The sequence below is a fragment of the Gracilinanus agilis genome, chromosome 6 (assembly GCF_016433145.1).
Source record: "Gracilinanus agilis isolate LMUSP501 chromosome 6, AgileGrace, whole genome shotgun sequence".
NCBI lineage: Eukaryota > Metazoa > Chordata > Mammalia > Didelphimorphia > Didelphidae > Gracilinanus > Gracilinanus agilis.
In genome coordinates this window covers 213,040,702-213,063,613 of record NC_058135.1, presented here as the reverse complement: position 1 = coordinate 213,063,613, position 22,912 = coordinate 213,040,702, and the positions used below count along the sequence as shown (strand labels likewise).

At 38.3% G+C, this 22,912-nt stretch overlaps 1 protein-coding gene across 2 annotated transcripts in view; it reads left to right on the top strand.

Annotated features, from left to right (window-relative positions):
* Positions 1 to 22,912, top strand: part of PPP2R2C (protein phosphatase 2 regulatory subunit Bgamma) — a 410,134-nt gene that overhangs the window by 336,617 nt on the left and 50,605 nt on the right. For both annotated transcript variants that reach the window (XM_044680773.1, XM_044680774.1), the window contains one exon: positions 22,641 to 22,805. In XM_044680773.1, the coding sequence (XP_044536708.1) occupies positions 22,641 to 22,805 (165 nt within the window). The remainder of the gene's footprint in view (positions 1 to 22,640; positions 22,806 to 22,912) is intronic.

The following is a 22,912-nucleotide window of genomic DNA, read 5'->3' as shown; positions in this document are numbered from 1 at the left end:
GGGCTGAGGGAAAGGGAAGAGAACCCAAGTTTTGCCCTGAGTGACTGGGAAGATGGTGATGGAGAAGTCAGGAGAGGTAAGCTCAGACAGGAAGAAGATGAATTCAGTTTTAGAAATGTTGCCTTTGAAGATGAAGCTAGCAAATGATGGACCCAAGAGTCTTACTTTGGGTCTCTGATTTCACAGTCAACTGCATAACACTATCTATCTTGACTCTTAGAGCCAACGAGGGGCCTTAGAAATTATCTAGTTCAGTTACTCCATTTACCAAAAAAAGAAACTGAAGCCTAGAGGGAGAAAGTCACCTTGGGTTAGTTATTTAACTCTGTTACCTTTAAGACTAAGCTAAAGAAAGGTAGCATCCTGCATTGGTAGGGGGTGTTTTCTCTCCTAGAGTTTCCATGTTTTCTTATTCAGTTGTTTTTTTCAGTCATGTCTGACTCTTTGTGACCTTATTTGGGGCTTTCTTGGCAAACTGCAGTAATTTACCACTTACTTCTCTAGTTCATTTCACAGATGAGAAAACTGAGGCAAACAGGGTTAAGTGACTTGCCTAGGGTCACACAGGTGGTGTCTAAGGACAGATTTGAATCATGAAAATGTCTTCCTAATCTTAAGCCCATTGCTCTTTCCACTGACCCACCTAGCTCTTCCATTGTCCAATACCAGCAGAATTAAACATCAAATCCTTATCCCTAACACAAGTAACCAATTTTCTTTTAGCAAGTGAATCAGGCATTGGTTACAGATTCCTCTTTTTCCACCTCTAACCTTCAGAGGGAGAAGAAAATGGAAGATAAAAATCAGTGTCTCTGTTTGATATCTTTCTAGGCCTTTTAGCAATCCCATAAACTAGCTTGTTCTATTGATGTTCTATTGACTAGCTTTGTTCATCACCTGGGGGGAAAAGAAAACCAGTCTGTGATCCCTACTCAGTCTCTGCAGAGAACCTCTGCCTCAGTCCTTAAGGGCTTTAGAATTTGGGCTGCTTACACAGGAGAGGCAATGCATATTTGGTTATAGGTGATCTTTTATTCATTTATTCATTCATTCATTCAACAAGCATTTCTTAAGTATGTACTATATCAGGCCCTGTGGTAAAGGACCTAGGGATACAGACATACCTCAGTGATATTTTGGGTTCAGATTCAGATTACTACCGTAAAGGAAATATTTCAATAAAGCAAGTCATATAAATTTTTTTTGGTTTCCCAGCACATGTAAAAGTAATTTCCACTTTTATACTTACATTTTGTTCTCTTTATTCATTCATTTTAGTTGTGTCCCACTCTTTGTGACCTCATTTGGAGTTTTCTTGGAAAAGATACTGGAGTGGTTTGCTATTTCCTTCTCCAGGTCATTCACTGAGGAAGAAAGAGAGGCAAATCCATAAAACAGAAGCAGATAGCAGAGTGGTTTAAAAACCGGAATCCTACTATATATTGCCTACAAGAAACACATTTGAGGCAGGGTGGCACACACAGATTCAAGGTAAAAGGCTGGAGCAGAATTTATTATGCATCATCTAAAGCAAAAAAAGCAGGAGTAGCAATTATGAGAAAAGCCAAAGTAGAAATTGATGTGATTAAAAGAGATAAGGAAGGAAATTACATTTTGCTAAAAGGTACAATAAACAATGAAGTGATATCATTACTAAACATTTATGTACCAAATGGTATGACATCCAGATTTCTAAAGAAGAAATTAAAGGAATTCAAAGAGGAAATAGATAGTAAGACCATACTAGTAAGGGATCTCTACCTTCCCCTTTCAGAACTAGATAAATCAAACCAAAAAATAAATAAGAAAGAAGTAAGGGAAGTGAATGAAGTGTTAGAAAAATTATAGTTAATAAATATCTGGAGAAAATTGAACAGGGATGAAAAGGAATATACCTTCTTCTCAGTAGTACATGGTACCTATACAAATATCAACCATGTACTAGGGCATAGAAATATTGCAAACAAATGCAGAAAAGCTGAAATAATAAATGCAACTTTTCATATGATCATGCAATAAAAATTATAATTAACAAAGGTCCTTGGAAAGCAAAACAATTAAAATAGTAACATCAAAGTGATCACAGATCACCAGAACAGGTATAATGATAATGAAAAAAATTTGAAATATTACAAAAATTTTCAAAATGTGACTAAGACACAATATAAGCACATGCTGAAGGGAAAATGGCCCCCAAAGACTTGCCCAACATGGGGTTGCCACAAACCTTCAATTTAAATAAAACAAAGCATGATAGTGCTTGATATGCCTTTTCAAATATTGAATTTGACCCAGTCACTTCCCTCAAGGATCATACATTCTGTTGGGGGAAAACAGCATGAATACTTAAAGGTAAATGAAATATGTATATATATATATATACACATATATATAATATGTAGTCTTCATACATATATTTTATATATGTACACATACATATATACACACACAGTATCTTCAGGGGCCAAGGCAATAATAGCTTAGCAGCATCTGCTTAGGCTTCTTATAGGAGGTGACCCCTTGGAAGCTGAATTTTAAAAGAAGTTAGAAGAAAAAGGGAGAGCAGCGAAGTGACAGTCAATGGAGGCCCAGGCTCGGAGTCAAGAGGAGCTGGGTTCAAATCTGGTTTCATATACTTCCATGGTCCTAGGCAAGTCATTAGATCCTATAAGCTTGGCCCTCTCTTTCTGTCTTAGAGTTGTTCTTACAACAGAAAGTAAGGGTTATTAAAAAGAAAGAGGCAGAAGGAGGAGGAGGAGGAGGAGGAGGAGGAAGAGTTGAGGAAGGAAGAAGGAGAGGGAAAAGGAGGAGGAAGAGGGGAGGAAGGAAGAAGGAGGAAGAGGAGATAGAGAAGGAGACTAGGAAGTGGAGATGAGGAAGGAATGCATTCCAGGCAAGGGACTGGCCTTTGCAAAGCGCAGAGAACAGAGATAGAATGTTATATGTTGGGACCATTTGGCTGTTCCATAGAAGGCAAGAAGGAGGGAGCAAATTGAAATAAACCTGGTAATTCGGGTTAGAACTAGATTGTGAGAGGCTTTATATGCCATCTGGGATTATTATTCTGAGGAGAAATGATGGAGAGGGCTAGCTAGAAATGAGTTTTCTTTATCTAAAGGGATCATTAGATACACTCTCACTGAAGGAATGTCTTAAGAAACAGCTGCCAATACTGGCAGTCTGTAGCATATCATGAAAGCATAGAAGGCTACCTTTGGAGTAGAAGTTAGTAATCATCTCATTTTACAGAGGAGGAAACTGGGGTGAAGGTGAAGCAACTTGCTCAATGTTACACAACCAGTAAATAACAGAGCTTGGGCTTGATTTCCAATTTTCTGACTCCAAATGTAATGTTCTTGCCACTATATAATGCTTCTGCCCTAGAAATACTGAGAATTTGGACTGGGTTTCTGTGTGTGAGTGAGTGAGTGTGTGTGTGTGTGTCTGTCTGTGTGTCTGTGTCTGTGTCTGTGTCTGTGTGAAATGGGCTCCTCTGGCACTCTGGCAAAGCCCATGGAATAGGATCTGTTGTCTACATTCATAATTGAAGGAAATGCTAGATAGAGATGAATAAAAATAGAGGTGACTTTTTTCTTTCTTTTTAGATTGCTGTCTTCTCATACAATCAATACTGTGTGTTGGTTTCAAGGCAGAAAAGTGGTAAGGGCTAGCAATGGGGATTAAGTGATTTGCCCAGGATCATATAGCTAGGAAGTTCAAATTTGAACCCGGAACCTCCAGTCTCTCAATGTGACTCTCAATACACTCATCTTGCTTCCAAGATGCCTTTTTTTCCAACCAAGTTCACAGACCCCTAAAATCTATCCATAGATTCCAGGTTAAGAACTCCTGAATTAGAGGAAGGCACCTTAGAGATCATGACATGTAGAGTCAGTCTTGACTGAAAGGACTGGACAACAATTTGCTATTTTTACCCTCACTGAATCTAGCCATTTTATTTTACAGAGAAAGAAAATGAGACCCAGAGAGTGGAAATACCTTATCAAAGTCCCACAGATTACAAATAATAGAGCTGGGATTTGAACCCGGGTTCTCTGACTTAAAATCCATCATTCTTTCCTCTATGCTTCCAATATAACTAGTCCTACATCCTAAATCTTTTTAGGAGACCTTATCCAGTGTGCTCATAGCTTACCACACTGAGTATTCCCTTGGTAGCACACTCCAGAGACAGCTGTGGTAGCCATGGCAACAGTATCTTCCTTTCTGGATTGTGCCTGTCTCTCTATACATCTTGACTACAGCACTCCTAGCTCAGTTGGCCTCAGCTCAGTTGGCCTGCCTTGATAAACATCCCTCTCTAAAAGCCCCTATCGGGTTAAACTAATTAGTCTATCCCTCCAGGTGCCCATAAAAATCTGATGCATCCCAGCACCTGGAGCCCAGGGGTGAGTGGCCACATCATTAGGTTCATGCATCCAGGAGGAATTAATTTTCTCTAGAAAGAAAGAGATCCAAACCACACTGCATGCCATGGCCCAGAGGACTCTGAGATTATTGTTAGTTTTCTTGTGTTTACACACTACAGAGTCCTCCCTGATGAGCAAGAATCTCCACCCCCAAATGGATTTTCCCTGTAAGATCTTCGGAGATATTAAATTGATAGTAAACATACAGGGCTCATGTGACTTGCTGATTTTACATCTTTGGCAGGAAGTACTCCTGTTTCCATCAGCTTGCATACTGCACAGGAGGGTCATGGGATCATGGAATTTAGAGCTGAAAAGGAGCCCTTAGGGATCATTCAGTTTAACCTCCACTTTTTGTGGAGAAAGAGAATTAGACCCAGAGAGGGAAAGTAACCAGCCCAGAGTCATAATGACAAAAAAAGAACAGAGTCAAGATCGAAATTCATGTCTTCTGACTCCAAATCCAGTGTCACTTTCATTTTGTCACATGAACTCAGCATCATTTAGATTTTGTTTATTTTTCTGGCAAAAAGATTATCTTTTTATAGCCTACATTTCTATCTTACTTTATATTCTACAAAAAAAAAAAAACAACCTGAAAACAAACCCAGGAGATGGGTAGTTAAGTATCATTATGTCTTCTTGATAGAAGGCTTCTGAAAAAACGCAAGTGGGACATTTTATCACTTTCTTAGTTCCCTAAGTAGAAATGCTGTGATTTCAGATAATCCCTGGGCATCTTGGCAAATCAAAAAATGTGTACAAAAGAGAAGAGAGGCTGTTGAATGGAAGGATTATTGGATTTAGTCAAAGAACCTGAACTTTGCTATTTACTGCTTGGGAGACCTTGGGCAAGTACTTTACTATCTGTCTTAGTTTCCTACCTGTGTAACCTTGGATGGGTCCTGTTACCCCACTTGCCTAGCCCTTACTAATCTTCTGCCTTGAACCTGATAGTGAGTATTGATTTTAAGAGACAAAGTAAGGGTATAGATCGAATATAAGGTTAATAAGTATACATATGTATAAATATAAGTAGTTCAATACAAGGCACTATGGAAGGAGGAATAATTGTAGTTGGAGAATCAAGAAAAGTTTCACTCACATGGTACATCTTAAAAGAAGAAAAGGACAGGGGAGACAGAAGTAGGCAGGGAGGGATGGCCAGTGAAAAGTCAAAAGAAATGGCAACTGAAGTAATGAGTGATGACAATTTGGCTGGTAGGAAGAAGATGAAAGGGAGAGTGATGTCCACTGAGGCTGGAGTGGTAGATTGCAGCCACATTGTAGAAGGCTTTAAAGGCTAAATAGAGGAGTTTATATTTGAGTTTAGTCCCAACAGAAAGCCACTGGAGTCGGTTGAGTAAGGGAGTCCCATGTTTTGTGCTAGAGAAAATTCATTTTCAGCTGTGTGTATAATGGACTGGAGTGGGGAGAGACAATTCGGGGGTCACTGTCTAAGGGAGAGGTGATGAGATACTAATCAGAGATGGTAGTTGTATGAATGGAGTGAGATCTGATGCAAGAGATATAAAAGTAGAGCACATTTTGACAGCTAATTAGATATATTGGGAGAGGGAGAAGGGAGACTAAGATAATGAAGAGATTAGGACCTTGAGTCGGTGGGACATGAATATACATGTGTGCATACACACACACACACACACACACACACACACACAATGCCTCCCTAACTTCTGTAGCATGTTTTATTTTTATTCATTCATTTTGTAAAACCTTTACCTTAGATCTAAGAATCAATACTGTGTCATGTTTCCTAGGCAAAAGAGCAGTAAGGGCTAGGCAGTGGGGGTTAAGTGACTTGCCCAGGGTCACACAGGTAGGAAATGCCAGAAGACAGATTTGAATCCAGGACCACCTGATTCTCAAGCTACTAAGCCACCAATTTGCCCCTATAGCATTTTAAAAAATCTCTTTGAATTCGAATCCTACTCAGATATTCAAAATGTTATGTGAGGGTAGCATTTAATTCAAAAAAGGTCTTCCAGGTCCTACTTGCCAAGTCAAAAAACATTTATTAGTGACTTATATGCCAGGCTTTGCCTTAAGTTCTGATGATATAAGGAGAGGTAAAAGATAGTCCCTGCTCTGGAAAAAACATAATAACCTAGTGAGGGAGATAATATATCAACAACTATGCACAGGCAAGTTTTATATATATAAATATATACACACATTCTATATCTCTCTCTGTCTATTCATCCATCCATCAATCCATCCATCTCTATCTATCCATCCATCCATCTATCTATCTATCTATCTATCTATCTATCTATCTATCTATCTATCAACAAAGGGAAAGAATAAAAATTAAGGAAATCAAGACAAAGCTTCCTGCAGCAGGTGGTAAGGTGCTCTGCCCACCTTAAAGCACTCTATGATTTTAGCTTTCTGTAGTAGTAGTGCTCCTTTTTGTATCTCCAGCACTTTCACAGTGCCTAGAACATAGCAGGCACTTAAGAAATGTTTGTGTATTGATATTCAGTATTAAAGGGAAGTCTCACACAGGAAACTCCCTTTTACTAGGGCAGTCAGGCACTTCTTTGAATTTGTAGTCATCTAGGGTTGCCTAAAGTGAAGGGGTCAGACTCAGAGTGGATGACAGGCTCCACTTCCAAATGGGATGAACCAGAGAAAAATGTCATTGGGAGAGGACGGCTAAGTGGTTCAGTGGATTGAGAACCAGGCTTAGAGACAGGAGGTCCTGGGTTCTTATCTGACTTCAGATACTTCCTAGCTTTGTGTGACCCATCATTGCCTAACCCTTACTAATCTGCCTTGGAACCAATACAGGGTATTGATTCTTAGATAGAAGGTAAATTTTTTTATGTCATTGGGAAATGTTTAACAAAATGAAAATAAAATACAATAGATAATGCCAATTTGTGGTTTTCCAAATCAGTATGGTACCATGGGGATCCATTTCTAGGTATGCTTGACATCACTAGCCTTGAGGACCAAGTAGTTCAGTGATTTGCCATATATCAGTATGTGTCAGAGGTAAGACTTGAACTCAGGTTTTCCTGGCTTTGAGACTAACTTTTTAGCCCCTATTCCAGGCTGCCTTTAACTTTAGAAGGTTAAATAATGGGATCCCTCCTACTTAGAGAGTATGTTAACATTTTTAGGTTATGTTAGCATGTAGCAATTCATGGATTCCTCAAAACCCTGTGTACTGGGCAGGGATGGCATCATCCCCATTTGAAAGAAAAAGAAAGTAAGGGATATATAGGTAATGTGACTTGTTTATTCTTAGCAGATGGAAGATTAGCACCCTTTCTCCCTTCTGTGCCCCCCAACTCAGAATGGCTGCTCCTAGCTATATATTCATCTGCCTCAGGAGGATCAGAGAGAGCAAGATCTTAGAACCATCACCCACTTTTGGGCCCATGACCTTCCTGGTTTTAGATGACCCAACCAGAGCACAAGGTTGACTAATAAATGGTGGGTCTTTCTGAAAGCATGATTGAATAATGCAAGCACCAAATTGCCCATTGAACCCCAGGCTGCCTGAATTAAGGTCACAATGGAGGGAATTTTCATCCATCACTCTCCTCCTGCTGTATCTGTTCATGTATTTATAATAGAGCTACCCACAAATGAGCCTGTGAGATGGTCTGACAGAGGAGGGTCTGGAGACAGTAAAATCCTTGTGATGCTCAGAACAGCACTGGCACAATTACTATTTATGGAAGCACGCTTTTTCAATTCTAGCAATATCTTTATCTTGTGGATGTTAGGTTTAATCTCAGCACTATGGGCAGTTCCCCAACATGGTGGTTTAGAGTCAACTAATGGAGCGTGAAGCAGGTGAGATATGAGAGACATAATGATGCTGGCAGAGGGTGGCTCTGTATCATGACGGTGCTTCACATATGGAATTTCCTTAGTAAGTACTGGAAATAGTCTCACTCCTGCAGAATATGTAGTGCAAAAGACCCAGTCTGGGTGTCTGAGGATCACAATTCTCCTTCCAGCATCATATATAGGGATCCACGTGAAATAAACGTTTATCAAACTGCGATAGATGAGTGAATTAATGGATGGATGGGTGGATGGATGAGGAGGAGGTGGGACAAGTTGATCTCTAAGGACCTTCCTTTCTTAATGAGTCTCAAATCATAATTGTTTGATCTTGAGCAAGGCACTTCTTCTCTAAGGGCAGATATTTATTTTGTAAAATGGAGGAGTTGAACTTTATGACCCCAAACATCCCTGCACCTTGGAATTCTCTAATTCTCATGAACTCTTTCTTTGTCATGGTTGGTCAGACATGGGGAGTTATTTACATTAACTTGGAAGATGTTTAACAGTGTTGAAATATCCCTGTTCTGTGGAAATGGCTTTTTAATTTAATTTTTTTTTATTTTAAACCCTTAACTTCTGTGTATTGACTGATAGGTGGAAGAGTGGTAAGGGCAGGCAATGGGGGTCAAGTGACTTGCCCACGGTCACACAGCTGGGAAGTGTCTGAGGCCGGATTTGAACCTAGGACCTCCCGTCTCTAGGCCTGGCTCTCAATCCACTGAGCTACCCAGCTGCCCCCTGGAAATGGCTTTTTAAAGTCAAATTCCATTTAAAAAATAACTACAAGGGGGCAACTAAGTGGTTCAGTGGATTAAGAGCCAGACCTGGAAATGGGAGGTCTTGGGTTCAAATGTGGTCTCAGATACTTCCTAGCTATGTGACCCTGGGCAAATCACTTAATACCCATTGCCTAGCCCTTAACAACCCTTCTGTCTTGGAAGCAATGCACAGTGTTGATTCTAAGATGGAAAGTAAGGGTTTAAAATTTTTTAAAAGAAGAAATGCTAGTTTGATATTGATTTTTCTTTATCATAATTTCTTTATCTCATTTAGTGCTTTTATTAGCATGGGTGTGGTGTGGCATAGGGGTAGAGTGCTGGGCTTGGATTAGTAAGAACTATATTTAAGTCTTATTTCTGACCCTAAGTAGCAGTAGGACCTTGGACAAGCCACTTCTGACTTCCTTAGCCAACTTCCTTGTACTTGTCTACTAAGACATAGAGGGGGCTGTATTGGCAGAAGGGTTCAAACACTTTGAGGAAATCTTGGATCCTTTCTATCACAATTTAGAGGTTTCAAAGGACATTATTTTGAGCTAGATGACCTCTAAGGTCCCTTCCAACTCTGAGATTCTAGGCTGCTGATTAATTAGTTAATCAGTATTTAGGAAGCAGGAACTATATACCAGATTCAAAGAAAGGATAAAAAGGAAACCGACCCTATTCCCAAGGAGCTCCCACAAAGGGAAGACAACATGTACATATTTAGAGGAGTGTTTCCAAATTTTAGAGGAGTATTTCTTTTAAAAATTGGATCTGACATAAAAAAGCCATTTCTACAGAATAGCTAACTAAACAATATATGTTTAAGAAACATCTAGAGTACATGAAAGACACAAAAACCATGATGGCTAATGAGATCATCATAATCATTGTGATTGGCCAACCTCTAAGGCATCAAGTGGTTTGTTGAAGTTTTGAAGAATCCCAGCCTGGGTTTATAGTATATTCACTTCTTCTTAACTTATGTAATTATCATTGCTGTAAATATGAAAACAGGGAAAAATACTAGTACAGAGTGGTGGACCAAGAGTCAAGAAAATGAAGGTTCAAATATCAGTTCTGTTTGCTAGGTAGCTTTGGGCAAAGACTCCTCTCCTCTCTGAAACTGCATCTGGAAAATGAGGATAATATTATCTAAACACATCACAGCTATAAAAGAAAGAACAAGAACACACATTCCCGAACTCTTTGTAACCTATAAAGCGCCATCTGAATTTCAGCTGAAGTTATTAATAACTAATGGTGAATCAGAATAGTTTTATGAGTTTTATTAATAGAGGAGATGGATCCAAGTTACCATAACATGATGGACTTCAAAATGATTGAAAATTAAACAGAAAGAGCCTGTTGGACAGTCCTAGCACAATTATATGAAATGTTAATTTATGAATAATTCAGTCTGCTTTTCCAGGGGGAAGGATTCTCTTAAATGAGTCTAATTATTCTCATTCCCAAGTGATCATTGTCTGAAAATTAACCTTGTAAAGTGCAGTTTTATGAGTTAAATGCATCACAACAAACATAAAATGGGAAGAAGGGGATAGCGGAAAGGCTAATTTGGGCCTATAAAGTAAATTCAGAATATGATATATGGAACTGGGAGGAAATGGTCACATACTCAGGAGCAGCTTTTACAATATGGTAAAATGAGTCTGTAGCAGGCATATGGCTGCAGGGACTTATAAATCAGCTGTGTTTCCTTGTCTCCAATTTCATTTGGTTAGCAAATTCCAACTGTAAAAAGAATGACTTTCTTACATTTGTGTGATTCTTATCCACCCTTCAAAGACCAGCCTAGAAGTTGCCTCCTCTGGGAAGTGTTTCTTGATTTTCCTATTCCCAACCTCAAAGAGATTTCTTCCCACTCTGAACTTCCCCACATTTGTATCTTTCTTATTGAATTTTCAGAGACTACTATGTATTATAATCTGACTCTAAGATTCTTGAGGGCAGCAACAATTTCATAATCATCTGCTCCATGGAGTATTTGACATTGTAATTTACACCCAATATAGCCTCATTTTATACTTAAATGGAAGAATACATGGGTGGGGAACAACTTGTCACCCATTTCTTAAGACACTGTACAGATGCCATTCCATGTGTTCTGAGCCGGGGATACTCACTTCAGTACTCAAGAGCTGTGTGGTATAGTCAAAGACCAAACATGGTGCATGAAATTAGTCTTTGAAAGTAATTAAACTTCCCTCTAAGTAAATTGGAAAAGATAATTAATTGCAACCAACTGGGATACGTTTGTAAAGGACAGTTGAGTCTTTAAACAAAATATGTTTGATATTTTAAAATCAGCACACTGAGAACACCTACCTTCCATATTTGAGTTCTCCTCTCCTGGCCCAAGGAATATTCCAGGGTATTGAAAGAAACTGCAGATTTAAGGGTTGAACTGCTATTCATAATCTTGGAAAAATCCTGGAGAACAGGAGGGAGTAAAATGTGGCTAGACACAGATGGTCCCAATCACCACAAATGGTGAAAAAAGTGGGTTCTCAATTCTAAATTTATCATCTTTGATTCCTGCTCACATTTGCTTGGATTATTTATCTGATGGATTATTATTTTTTTCAAAGTCTTACCTTCTGTCTTAGAATTGAAACTAAGTATTTGTTCCAAGGCAGAAGATGGATAAAGTCTAAGCAACTGGAGCTAAGTGGCTTGCCCAAGGACACTCAGAGAGGAAGTGTCTGAACTCAGGACTTCCCATCTCTAGACCTGGCTCTTTATCCATTGAGTCTCTTAGCTGCCCCATCTGGTGACTTATTAAAGGGGTACTTGTTGAGTACTAAAGAAGCATAGCGTAATGAGAAAAGCCCTATATTTGTGATCAGAGGACCTGGATGTGAATCGTGATTGTGCTTCCTGCTAACTGTGATTTGGGATAAGTCACTTACCCTCAATGGACCTCACTTTAGAATTCCTTCTATTTCCATAGTTAAAGCCCTGTAGTATCATAAGGCAGCCTGTGTTCATTAATAAAGAAGACGTGCCAGACGAATTTCATCTTGGATAGATGGCCAGCCTTGAAACCAGGAAGATTTGGATCCAAATTGTTCTTCTGATATCTAACAGTTGTGCAACCCTGAGAAAATTATTTAGTCTCTCAGTGCCCCAGGTAACTCTTGGGCTATCAGTCCCAAAGGAGTTTCTGACCTATGTCAGTAGATGGCGTTTCCATTCCAGGAAGTATTCATATTGATAAAGTAACAGGTCTGGATATCATCTTCCACCTTTATAACCTCTCCTACCCCAAAGAAATGGTAGGTCAGAAAATGTGTATCCTATAGATACAGACAATCAGGATATTATATATATATATATATATATATATATAGATAGATAGATAGATAGATAGATAGATAGATAGATAGATAGATAAATGTTAAATATTTTATTTTACATTATATTAAAATTAAAATATATATAAATAAAATATATTAAAATTAAAATATATGTATATTTAAATCTTTACCTCTTGTCTTAGAATCAATATATCAGTTCCAAGGCAGAAAAACAATAAGGACTAGGCAATGGAGATTAAATGACTTGCCCTGTGTCACACAGCTAGAAAGTGTCTAGAGCCAGATTTGAAACTAGGACCTTCCATCTCTAAGCCTGGCTCTTGCATTGAGGTATTTTTTTAATTCTCTCAGTATATAGTTAGGGTGGAAAGATATTCCTGCCCACCTGGAGATGGCATCTTTTTATATTTTGTTTTCATTTATAGCAAAAATTAGACATTATTTATTTCCTCTGGTAAGGTGTTGAGTTATTGGACGTCAGACAGAAGAGTCATCTTTAGAATAGCAATAGTTAAATTAAATGTTTATAGTCTAAACATGTTAATGCTTAGCTTCCTCTGCCCTCTTCCCTTATATTCTACCAGCATCTTGATGGAAGCAAAAAAGAACTGAGGGGCAGCTGGGTAGCTCAGTGGAGTGAGAGTCAGGCCTAGAGAAGGGAGGTCCTAGTTTCAAACCCAGCCTCAGCCACTTCCCAGCTGTGTGACCATGGGCAAGTCACTTGACCCCCATTGCCCACCCTGACCACTCTTCCACCAAGGAGCCAATACACCGAAGTACAATGGTTAAAAAAAAAAGAACTGAAAGCTTCAGTACTAAAAGTTCTTTTTGTTTTTCTTTTTCCTTAAGTTATTAATTTATTATTATATAATTATTTCACATAACTATAGAATGATTATATGATTGTATAATTATATAACAGATATTGTGTAATATATAGTTATATTATATCATATAACAAATATATTATGTAATAATATAATATAACTAGTAATTATTACTAATATAATATTTAATTGTTGAAATAATAATTAAGTTATACCAAAGAATTCATCTCCTAGCAGCTAGCCTTCTATTAAGGAGTTTCTTCCTCCTCAGCTAGATTGGTCCTCTGATAGCAGAACAGGTCTGGATCTTTGTTAATATGGCAAAAACTGCCAAAGCTTATTACCCATGGGGATAGCCTTTGAGGAGCCCAGAGGGATGTCCTCACCACAGTGAGGCACCAGGATAGCATTTTTTCTGGGGGTGGAACTAATAAATAAATAGAAAAGTCTGGAGGAGGGCTTAAGTTCCCAGTGGAAAATGAGGAATTCAGTTTTGGTCATGTTGAATTTCCATGCTGTGAAAAAAAGGATATTCCCATTTTAAAGAGGAAGGATGCTCCTTGAAATGGATGCTTGAGTTTGATAGTTAAAATATTGATCTTATGATGCTCATTTCATGTTTTATTCCGAAGTTTGAAATAGAAAATGACCATGTTTTTAAAACATGTAAGCATTTTTAAGAGGCTGTGTGGTGCAGCCAACAGTCAAGAAAACTCAGATTCGTCTTCCCTCTATACTTGCTAGTTTTGCCTCCCCCAGAAAGTTAGTTAACCTTTCAAGGCTCTGTGGTAATTCTCTATTACCTTAAAAGTTGCATATTAGTGGTGAGTGTTTACCCCCTACAATTTTCCTCTGCCAATGAAATCATAGGTCGTGGGAAAAGATGGAGCTAGTATATAAGAAAGAGCTCATGGAGGCAGAGACCCAGGGTTTTTAGGTACTGATCCAGTGTTACAACTGCAGCCCCAAGGGCCATCAATGGCAGCTGGGAATGGGGAGAACATTGCATTATCAGTCCCACAGGCTTGTAATCAGAAGCCCTGGATCAATACAACCTTTGCATTAGCAGCAATTAGGGATAGCCTAGACTTGAGTAGAAATGAGCTCTCTGCCTCCATCTATGCTGTTGGGCTTCAGACAAGTTCATGGAGATTGCAGATATAATCGGGGTGCACTAGGTCTCCAAAAGAGTGCATTGCCTGGTGCTTATATCCATCGAAGTGGTTATAGACAGCTGAACACTCAGCTGCAATTGTCCATAATTGTCATAATGGCAATGAGAGTGGTTAAAACCTACAGGCAGGCCATCATTTTGCCTCAGGAACACCCTGTAATCAAGCCAAAAGGCCAACGTCATTAACCTATTGATAACCCATTCTCAAACCAGTGACTTTGAGCAGCAGACTGGAAAGATAAAAGATTCAGAAAATTGCTCTTTATTGGATTCTTAATATCTGACTATCTGCCTTCTTGCTTCAGAAGGATAGGTTGTTATGGCATCGACATGCCGGGCATGTGTTGAATTCAGAATGGATTCATTGATTCATAGACTTTGAGAGTTGGCAGGACCCTTAAAGATCATCTTGGCCAACTCTCTTGTTTATATATAGATAAGGCATTAGAGACTAGTGGAGGGGCAGCCAGGATACAAACTCACATCTTTGGATTCCCAGACCATGACTTTATCCATTATGCCACACTGCCTCCCTTTGCTAGCATGTTGCCTTGTGTACATAAGAGAATATCTATGCAATTCTATCTTCTGTATCAATTTTTAATATGGCAAAATATTAACATGGTAGAATACTGATTAACCAAAGCACAGTTTATCTTTTGTTTTTCTTGTGCTTCTACAAGCTAAAAGAGAATAAAAATAAGAAGATATGTGCTCATCTTTATAGTGGTAATTGATCTGTCTTGTGCTCTATGGTTATAAACTGTTTTACACACCTGGACATGGAGTTAGGAGGACTGAGTTCTACTGTGTTGTCACCTACCTTGGGAAGTCATTTAGCATCTCTAAGCACATTTTCCTTTTCTGAAATATGGGAATAGTAAGATCTATCATAAGGCGGGTGAGAGAATAAAAGGAGATTGTATATGAAAAAAGGTGGTTTACTAAAGTGGATAGAAATTTGACCCTGTATCTAAGAAGAGCCATATTCAAGTTCTACCTCAGACATATTATGGCTGTCTANTCTGTCTGTCTTTCTGTCTGTCTGTCTGTCTGTCTGTCTGTCTGTCTCTCTCTTCTCATGTAGTTTATATAGTATTTGGATTAATTGTTTTTTAAATGTTTGATAGAATTCACTTGTACATCTATCTAGCCCTGGGGATTTTTTCTTAGGGAGTGCATGGTTTATTCAATTTCTTTTTCTGAGATAGAATTACATAAGTATTCTATTTCCTCTCGTTAATCTGGACAATTTATATTTTTGGATATATTCATCCAATTTACTTAGATTGTCACATTTATTGGCATATAATTGCACAAAATAAGCTCCTAATTATTTTTTTAATTTCTTCTTCATTGGTGGTGAGTTCATCCTTTCATTTTTGACGTTGATTATTTGATTTTCTTCTCTCCTTTTTTAATCAAATCAACCAGTGCTCTATTTTGTTTTTTCATAAAGCCAATTCCTAATCTTATTTATTAGTTAAGTGGTTCTCTTTCAATTTTATTTTCTCCTTTAATTTTTAGGATTTCCAATTAGTCTTTAATTGAGTATTTCTAATTTATTTTTTCTAGTTCTCTAGATGCATGCCCAATCCATTGATCTGCTTTTTCTCTATTTTATTGATGTTAGCATTTAGAGATGTAAATTTTCTTCTCCTTACTGCTTTGCCAGTATCCCATAAATTGATATACTGGTTCCTCATTGTCATTCTTCTTAATGAAATTACTGATTGTTTCTATAATTTGTTCTTTGACTCATCTCTCTTAGCATTAGATTGTTTAGTTTCCAATTTATTTTTATTGTCTTTCCTTGGATGCATATAGATTATAATTCTTATTGTGTTGTCATATCAAAAAGATGCATTTATCATTTCTGCCTTTCTGCATTTGCTTGTGAGGATTTTATGTCATAATATGTGGTTAGTTTTCATGTACGTGGTATGTACTGCTGAAAAGAAGGTATATTACTTTCTATTCCTATTCAGTTTTCTCCAGAGATCTTTTCTAAAATTTCATTCACTTGCTTTATGTCTTGTTTATTTTTTTATTTTATTTATCTACATATGAAAGGGGAAGTTGAGGTCCCCCACTAGTATAGTTTTATTGTCTATTTCCTCTTGAAGTTCATTTAGTTACTCCTTTAAAAATTTGGAGGCTATGCCATTTGGTGCATATATGTTTAGTATTAGTATTACTTCATTGTCTATAGCACCTTTTTTTTTTTTTTTTTTTTTTTTTATCCTGGGACTCCATTCTAGGAGCATAGGGCCACAACCAGTAGGCAATGGGTCACTCAGGGTCACCCAGCTGGGAAGTGTCTGAGCCCGGATTTGAACCTAGGACCTTTCGTCTCTAGGCCTGGCTCTCAATCCACTGAGCTAGCTCAGCTGCCCCTACTTTAGGTTGCAGTTTCTTTAGCAGATGTAGTTTTTACAGGGTGGGGTTGCTAGCCCCACGCCCAACCCTCCTCCTTTTTCATCCGGGCTAGGGACCGTCCTTAGCCCAGGAGTGGTAAGGGTGGGCGATAGGGGTCAAGTGACTTGCCCAAGGTCACACAGCTGGAAGTGTCCGAGGCCTGACTTGAACCTAGGACCTCCAGTCTCTAGGCCTGGCTCTCAATCCACTGAGCCACCCAGCTGCCCCTATATAGCACCTTTTAGCAAGATGTAATTCCCTTCCTTATCTCTTTTAATTAGCTGTGTTTTTGCTTTCACTTTGTCTAAGATTATCATTGCTACTTCTGCTTTTTTTTGTCTCATTTGAAACCCAATAGATTCTGCTCTTGTTTACTCTGTATGTCTCCCTGCCTCAAATATGTTTCTTATAAATAACATATTGTAGGATTCTGGTTTTTATGGTTGAGTTCATCCCATTCACATTCACTGTTATGATTACCATCTGTATATTCCCACCCATCCTATTTTCCCATTTTGATCTTGCTCTTTCTCCTTTCATTCTGTCCCTCTTCACGTGTTTTGCTTTCAATCCCCATCCCTTGCTTCTCCTTCCCCTCCAATATTGCACTCCTTGTCTTATTGCCTTCCTGCTTCTCTATAAGATAAAACAGGATTCTATACCTAATAGATAAGATTGTTATTCCTTCTCTGAAGGAGTCATGATGGCAGTAAAATTTTAGCATTGCTGATCACCACCCTCATCCTCCCCTCCACTGTAATAGTTTTTCACATGAGATTATTTATCCCATTCTACATCTCCCTTCACTTTTGTCTCACTGCAGTCTTCTTTTTCATCCTTTGGATTTTGGGGTTTTTTTTGCATATCATATCATCCTGATCAGCTTACTCCCCTACCCTCTGTCTTTGTATAATCCTTGTAACTGCTTTAATACTGATAAAAATTTTAAGAATTGCAAATATCACCTTTTCATGTAGGAATATAATTCGACATTATCGAATCCGTTAAATTTTCTTTTTCTCATTTACCTTTTTAGGGTTCTCTTGGGTCTTATGTTTGGACATGGAATTTTCTGCTTAGGTATGAGCTTTTTATCAGGAATGCTTAGAAATCTTTTGTTTTATTAAATGAACATTCCCTTCCCCTAAAGAATACCATTGGTTTTTCTCAGTAGGCAATTCTGGTTTGTAAACCTAGATCTTTTTGCCTTCCAGAATATCATATTCTAAGCCTTCTGTTCTTTTAATGTGGAGGCTGCAAAGTGTTGTACAATTCTGACTGTTGCTACACAGTATTTAAATTGTTTCTTTTTTGGTTGTTTGCAGTATTTTCTCCTTGGTTTTGCAGCTCTTGAAGTTAGGTAAATTATTGAGTATTTATTTCTGTTAATCTGTGTATTCAAAAAACAAAAATATGGTCTCTTCTCTTAAAGTACTCACATGTTAAAGCAGAAAACAACATGCCAGCAAGTGAACATACAAGATATATAACAGTGTAAATGGATAACCTCAGAGAGAATGGATTGGTAAAGGCACAGGGGAAGGAATGTAGGAACCAGAAAATAGCTCCTTGGGATTCTAAATGAGTCATGAATGTGTGACCATGAAAGCCAGGAGATGGAGATGAGGAGGGAGAACATTCTGTATGTGGGGCACAACCAGCAGTTAAGTACTAAGTCTGGAGTATGGTATTCAAAGAATAGCAAATTCAGTGTTGTTGGCTCATGAAAGTGATTAAGGTGTTAGAAAACCAGAAACATAGGAAAGGCAAGACTATAAAAAGTTTTAAATGCCAAATAATGCATTTTATATTTGATCCAAGAGGCCATAGAGAGCCACAGGTGTAGAGACCACTGATGTCAATCAGCAACTTAGCTGTAAATTGCAATCTTTTTAATTATTTTTTACCAGTTACATGTAATAACAAATTTCTATATTTCTTCTGAAGTTATATGATTCAAATCCCCTCCCTACCTACCTCCCTTCCCTCTCCCTTCTTGGATCTGGCCAGCAGTCTTAGAGAGTTACACAAAGGTGTAACAGGACCACTCCATAGTCATCCCATCAGAGCATGTCAGAGGCAGAACTTAAAACCGTGATTTTGTTCTGATTTCGAGGTCATGTTGAGTGTATCAACACTCTTTCCCATTAGCTTCCTCCTTCCTTCTTCCCCTCCCATCCCTTTTCTCCTCTTCTACCCCAACTCTTTTCCTCTTTCCCCTCTGTAACTCAGAGATTTCCCCAAGGCATTTAGAGATTACTGTCAAATAGCTAGAATGTACCAGAGGCGGAAATGGAACTCAGCTCTATCTGACCTCAAAGTCTAACTTCTATCCACTATACCTCCTCAGTTAAATATCTAGGGGTACAGTTTTCACTTCGAGCATATTCATTCTTATTCCCTTGAACCTGTTTAGCCAATTTGGTGCCCTAGGGGGAGCAGTAGATTTGGAATCAGAGGACCTGGGTTCAAGTCTTGGCTCTGCTGCTTAGTAGCTATGAGGTCTTCTCAGTTTTCAGGACTTGTCTGCTCATCTCTAGTTGTACTACATATCTAATAAGATTTCTGTGATCATCCCAAGATGATGTGTAAAAACATACACTATATTATACAGGGATTATAATACTTACTGCAGAAACTTACCTTAAAGGCCAGAGAGTTCAACATTATCACTTCCCCTGTGTTAATAGATGAAAGAGTATGGAGGAAATGACTTACCCAGGGTCACACAGGCAGCAAGAAAGCAGAAGCAGGATTCAAACACAGATCTTTGTACTCTAAAGTCAGGGCTCATCCCACAGCACCAAATTGGTTTTACAGGTGTCAAGAGAATAAAGTTTATATCATACAGAGTGTTAATTGAACATATGGGAATAGACATAGTGCTGAATCTTGAGTAAAGGTGAGCTTTCAAGGGTGGTGATAATGAAATCTATTAAGACTTGCTCTGGTATCCTTAGGAAATTACATCCCAACACTGAATTATTTTTTTAAAGGACAACCACCTCACAGAATTAGTTATCTCTTAGAAATGAGGACCTCGTGGTCCAGGTTCCTCATTTTATAGATGAGGAAATAAAGCCTCAGAGAAAAATGTATTATATAGTATGTGTCTCCCAAAGTACCTAGCAAAGCACTGAGCACATTGTTAAGCATCATCCACTGCTATCAGGGTAATACACTAATTGTAAGCACACTTCAGCTACTTAATTTCCCATCTCTCCAAAGAGTCATCTTCAGTTGGTGAAAGACTGGACATTACAGTAAATATTTTGGCAGTCTTAATTCAGTTTACTTAACTTAGTGATGTAGCTTGAACTAATATCCATTTTTGGCTAAAATGTTAAGAAAGCTTGAACACTTGTCCTAATCCATTTCACTTTTGGACAGTTCTTGTCCTTCCACTGAACAGAAATCCAACTCCCTATAACTTTTACCCCTTCTTTCTAGTTCTGACTGCTGAAGTCAGACAGAACATGTCTAATTTCTCTTCTACATGACAGTCTGTTATTTTTTAAGAATTTAAGTTAATTAATTAGCTAATTAATTAAGACTATTGTTCTATGGTTACATGAATCATGTTTTCCCTTCCCCCCTCCCATAGGCAATGAGCAATACCGCTGGGTTTCACTTGTGTACACGCCAGTCTTTTAGATATTTGAGAATATCTGTCATGTGTCAGCTTAAGTCTTTTCTTATATAAACAAAGTTTTCATCTGACCTCCTCTGACATAACTTAGCATAGAATAGTATTAAAACGCAAAGCTTGCAAAACTTCCAAGTGAAATCAAATTAAAATAAAATTAGGAAGTGTTTAGAAAAATAAATAAAAATATAGTACAAAATAGATAATGTTAATTAGTGATTTTCTAAGTCAAGTATGTGGCCGGTAGGGATTTGTTTCGATTTGAATTTGGGGCATCAGCATATTGGCTATATCTTCTATCTCAGAATATGTTCCAAATTGTCAATATTCTTCCAAAATCTTAGCACCTAGAAGTGAAGACATCAGATCATGATGTCTTCCTTGTTAAAGGAAACTACAGATTTCAGTTTTCTGAGCTTTAGTCAGCTCATCTTTAGTTATACTATATATTTTAAGGAATTTCTGTGCTATCAGTCCACTGAGATGATGCATGATGTATGTGTGTGTGAGTGTGTGTATCCAAACTTAAGTAGAGAATGTTCCAAAAGCTTTAGTGAAGCTTAAACACCCCAAACTTTTGGGATATCCTGGACTCTCTGCCTGTCCCCTCTTCCCCCTCGCATTGTCTGCTTTCTTCCCTCTCCATGATTTTGCTCATGCTTCTCTTTCCCCACTCCCTACAATGCATGGAATGGACACCCTTCCCCTTACAACCTCCATCTGCTGAAGTCCCTTCAAGCCCAGATCAGATACCTTTCTTCTATAAAGCCTTTCACTTCTTTTAGGTAAATGATATTTCTCTCTTCTCTAGTTTCTCGGGATGCTTTGCCTGAATCTCCCTTTTGCTTTTATCTTTTTCAGTTGGTATCATTGCTTTTTACTTACACATCTCTCACTTTATTAGACTTTAAACTGCTTCGAGTAACAAGACTGATGTTATAACTGTCACTGAGTCCGAGATACCTAATGGTTTTAACATAGTTGGTGATCAATATTTGTTGAACAAGTGAAAAGATTAGGAGATTGGAGCAAAACCTATAAGATTCCACAGTGCCTGATATTTGTGCTTAACATAGTCATAGCTTTATGGTAAATAAAGATCTTCCATTGGTGGATGGAACCAGTCTCTCTTGTGAATGCATATATTGCAAAGTATAGTATTTACCTATTGCTTGCCAATTTAAAAAGTACATTATAATCACTGAGTATACATATGTACATTTATTTTTTATATTTCTACATGTTGTAATTATTTTTAAAATGATCTCTATCAGTTAATTTGAATCTCCCTACAATTCTCTGTATTCCCCATATTTATTATATTTTATTATACAATAATTTTACAATACCATATGTATATTTATAATCATCTCATTTCATCCTTACAGTGACCTGGTAGGGCAGAGAAAGTGTTATTGCCATTTTACAAATGAAAATATAATAAGCTCCTAGAGGTTAAAGGACTTACCCAAAGTCACACAGTTTGTTAGTAGCAAAGCCATCAGACCTAGGGCTTCTAACTGCCAAGCTGACCAGGAATCTTTCCGCTATATCATAGTTCTCCAATGGAGAGAACTGGACCTGAATAGATTGTGGGAGGCGGCACAGAGAAATACCAAGAACCCTGAACTAGAAGACATAAATCAAGCTTTTAACTCCATAATTGGATTTGCTACTTACTAGCAGTGTGACCTTAGGCAAGCCACTTCACTTCTTTGTTTTCATTATCTTAGATTTAGAAGGAATATGAACCAAAACATTCTTTTAACACTTCCAAAAAATAGTCATCTAACCTGTTTTCGAAAACCTCCAGTGAGAAGACCTCAGCTACCGCAGCCATAAAACGAGGTGGTAAGAGCAGATGGTACCTAAATTCTTTTCCTCGCTCTAAATATGGTGGCAGGATCTATGACCCTGCACTAATCATCTTGTCTCCCAGAGCCTCATTTCCCTTGTCTGTAAAATTAATGGCTTGGGTTAAGTTCCTTTCCCCCTCTAAACTTAGAATCAAAGAGCGTTTCAATACCACATAAGTCTATAACCTTTGAGAAAACCCTTTGAAAAGAAACAAACTTTTTTAAAGGTGTTATGCAGATGCCAGGGGACATTTATTTACTGTTTCCTCCTTTCTGATGGTCACGGGCTTATAGAGTAGCCCCAGTTCTTCCTTGGCTTCCAGATGGTATGTCAGTCCCTTAACATAGTTTCTCCCCAGACATTGTCGACATCAAGCCAGCCAACATGGAGGACCTAACTGAAGTGATCACGGCCTCAGAGTTCCATCCCCACCACTGTAACCTCTTCGTCTACAGCAGCAGTAAAGGGTCCCTGAGATTGTGCGACATGAGAGCATCAGCCCTCTGTGACAAGCACTCCAAGCGTAAGTGGCTGCTCCTTGCCCCATGGCTCGGGTGGTCTTTGTCCTCTTGCCTGCAGGGATGGCTACCAGGGTCTTAGAGGTCTGAGGGATGCTATGATCTTAGTCTG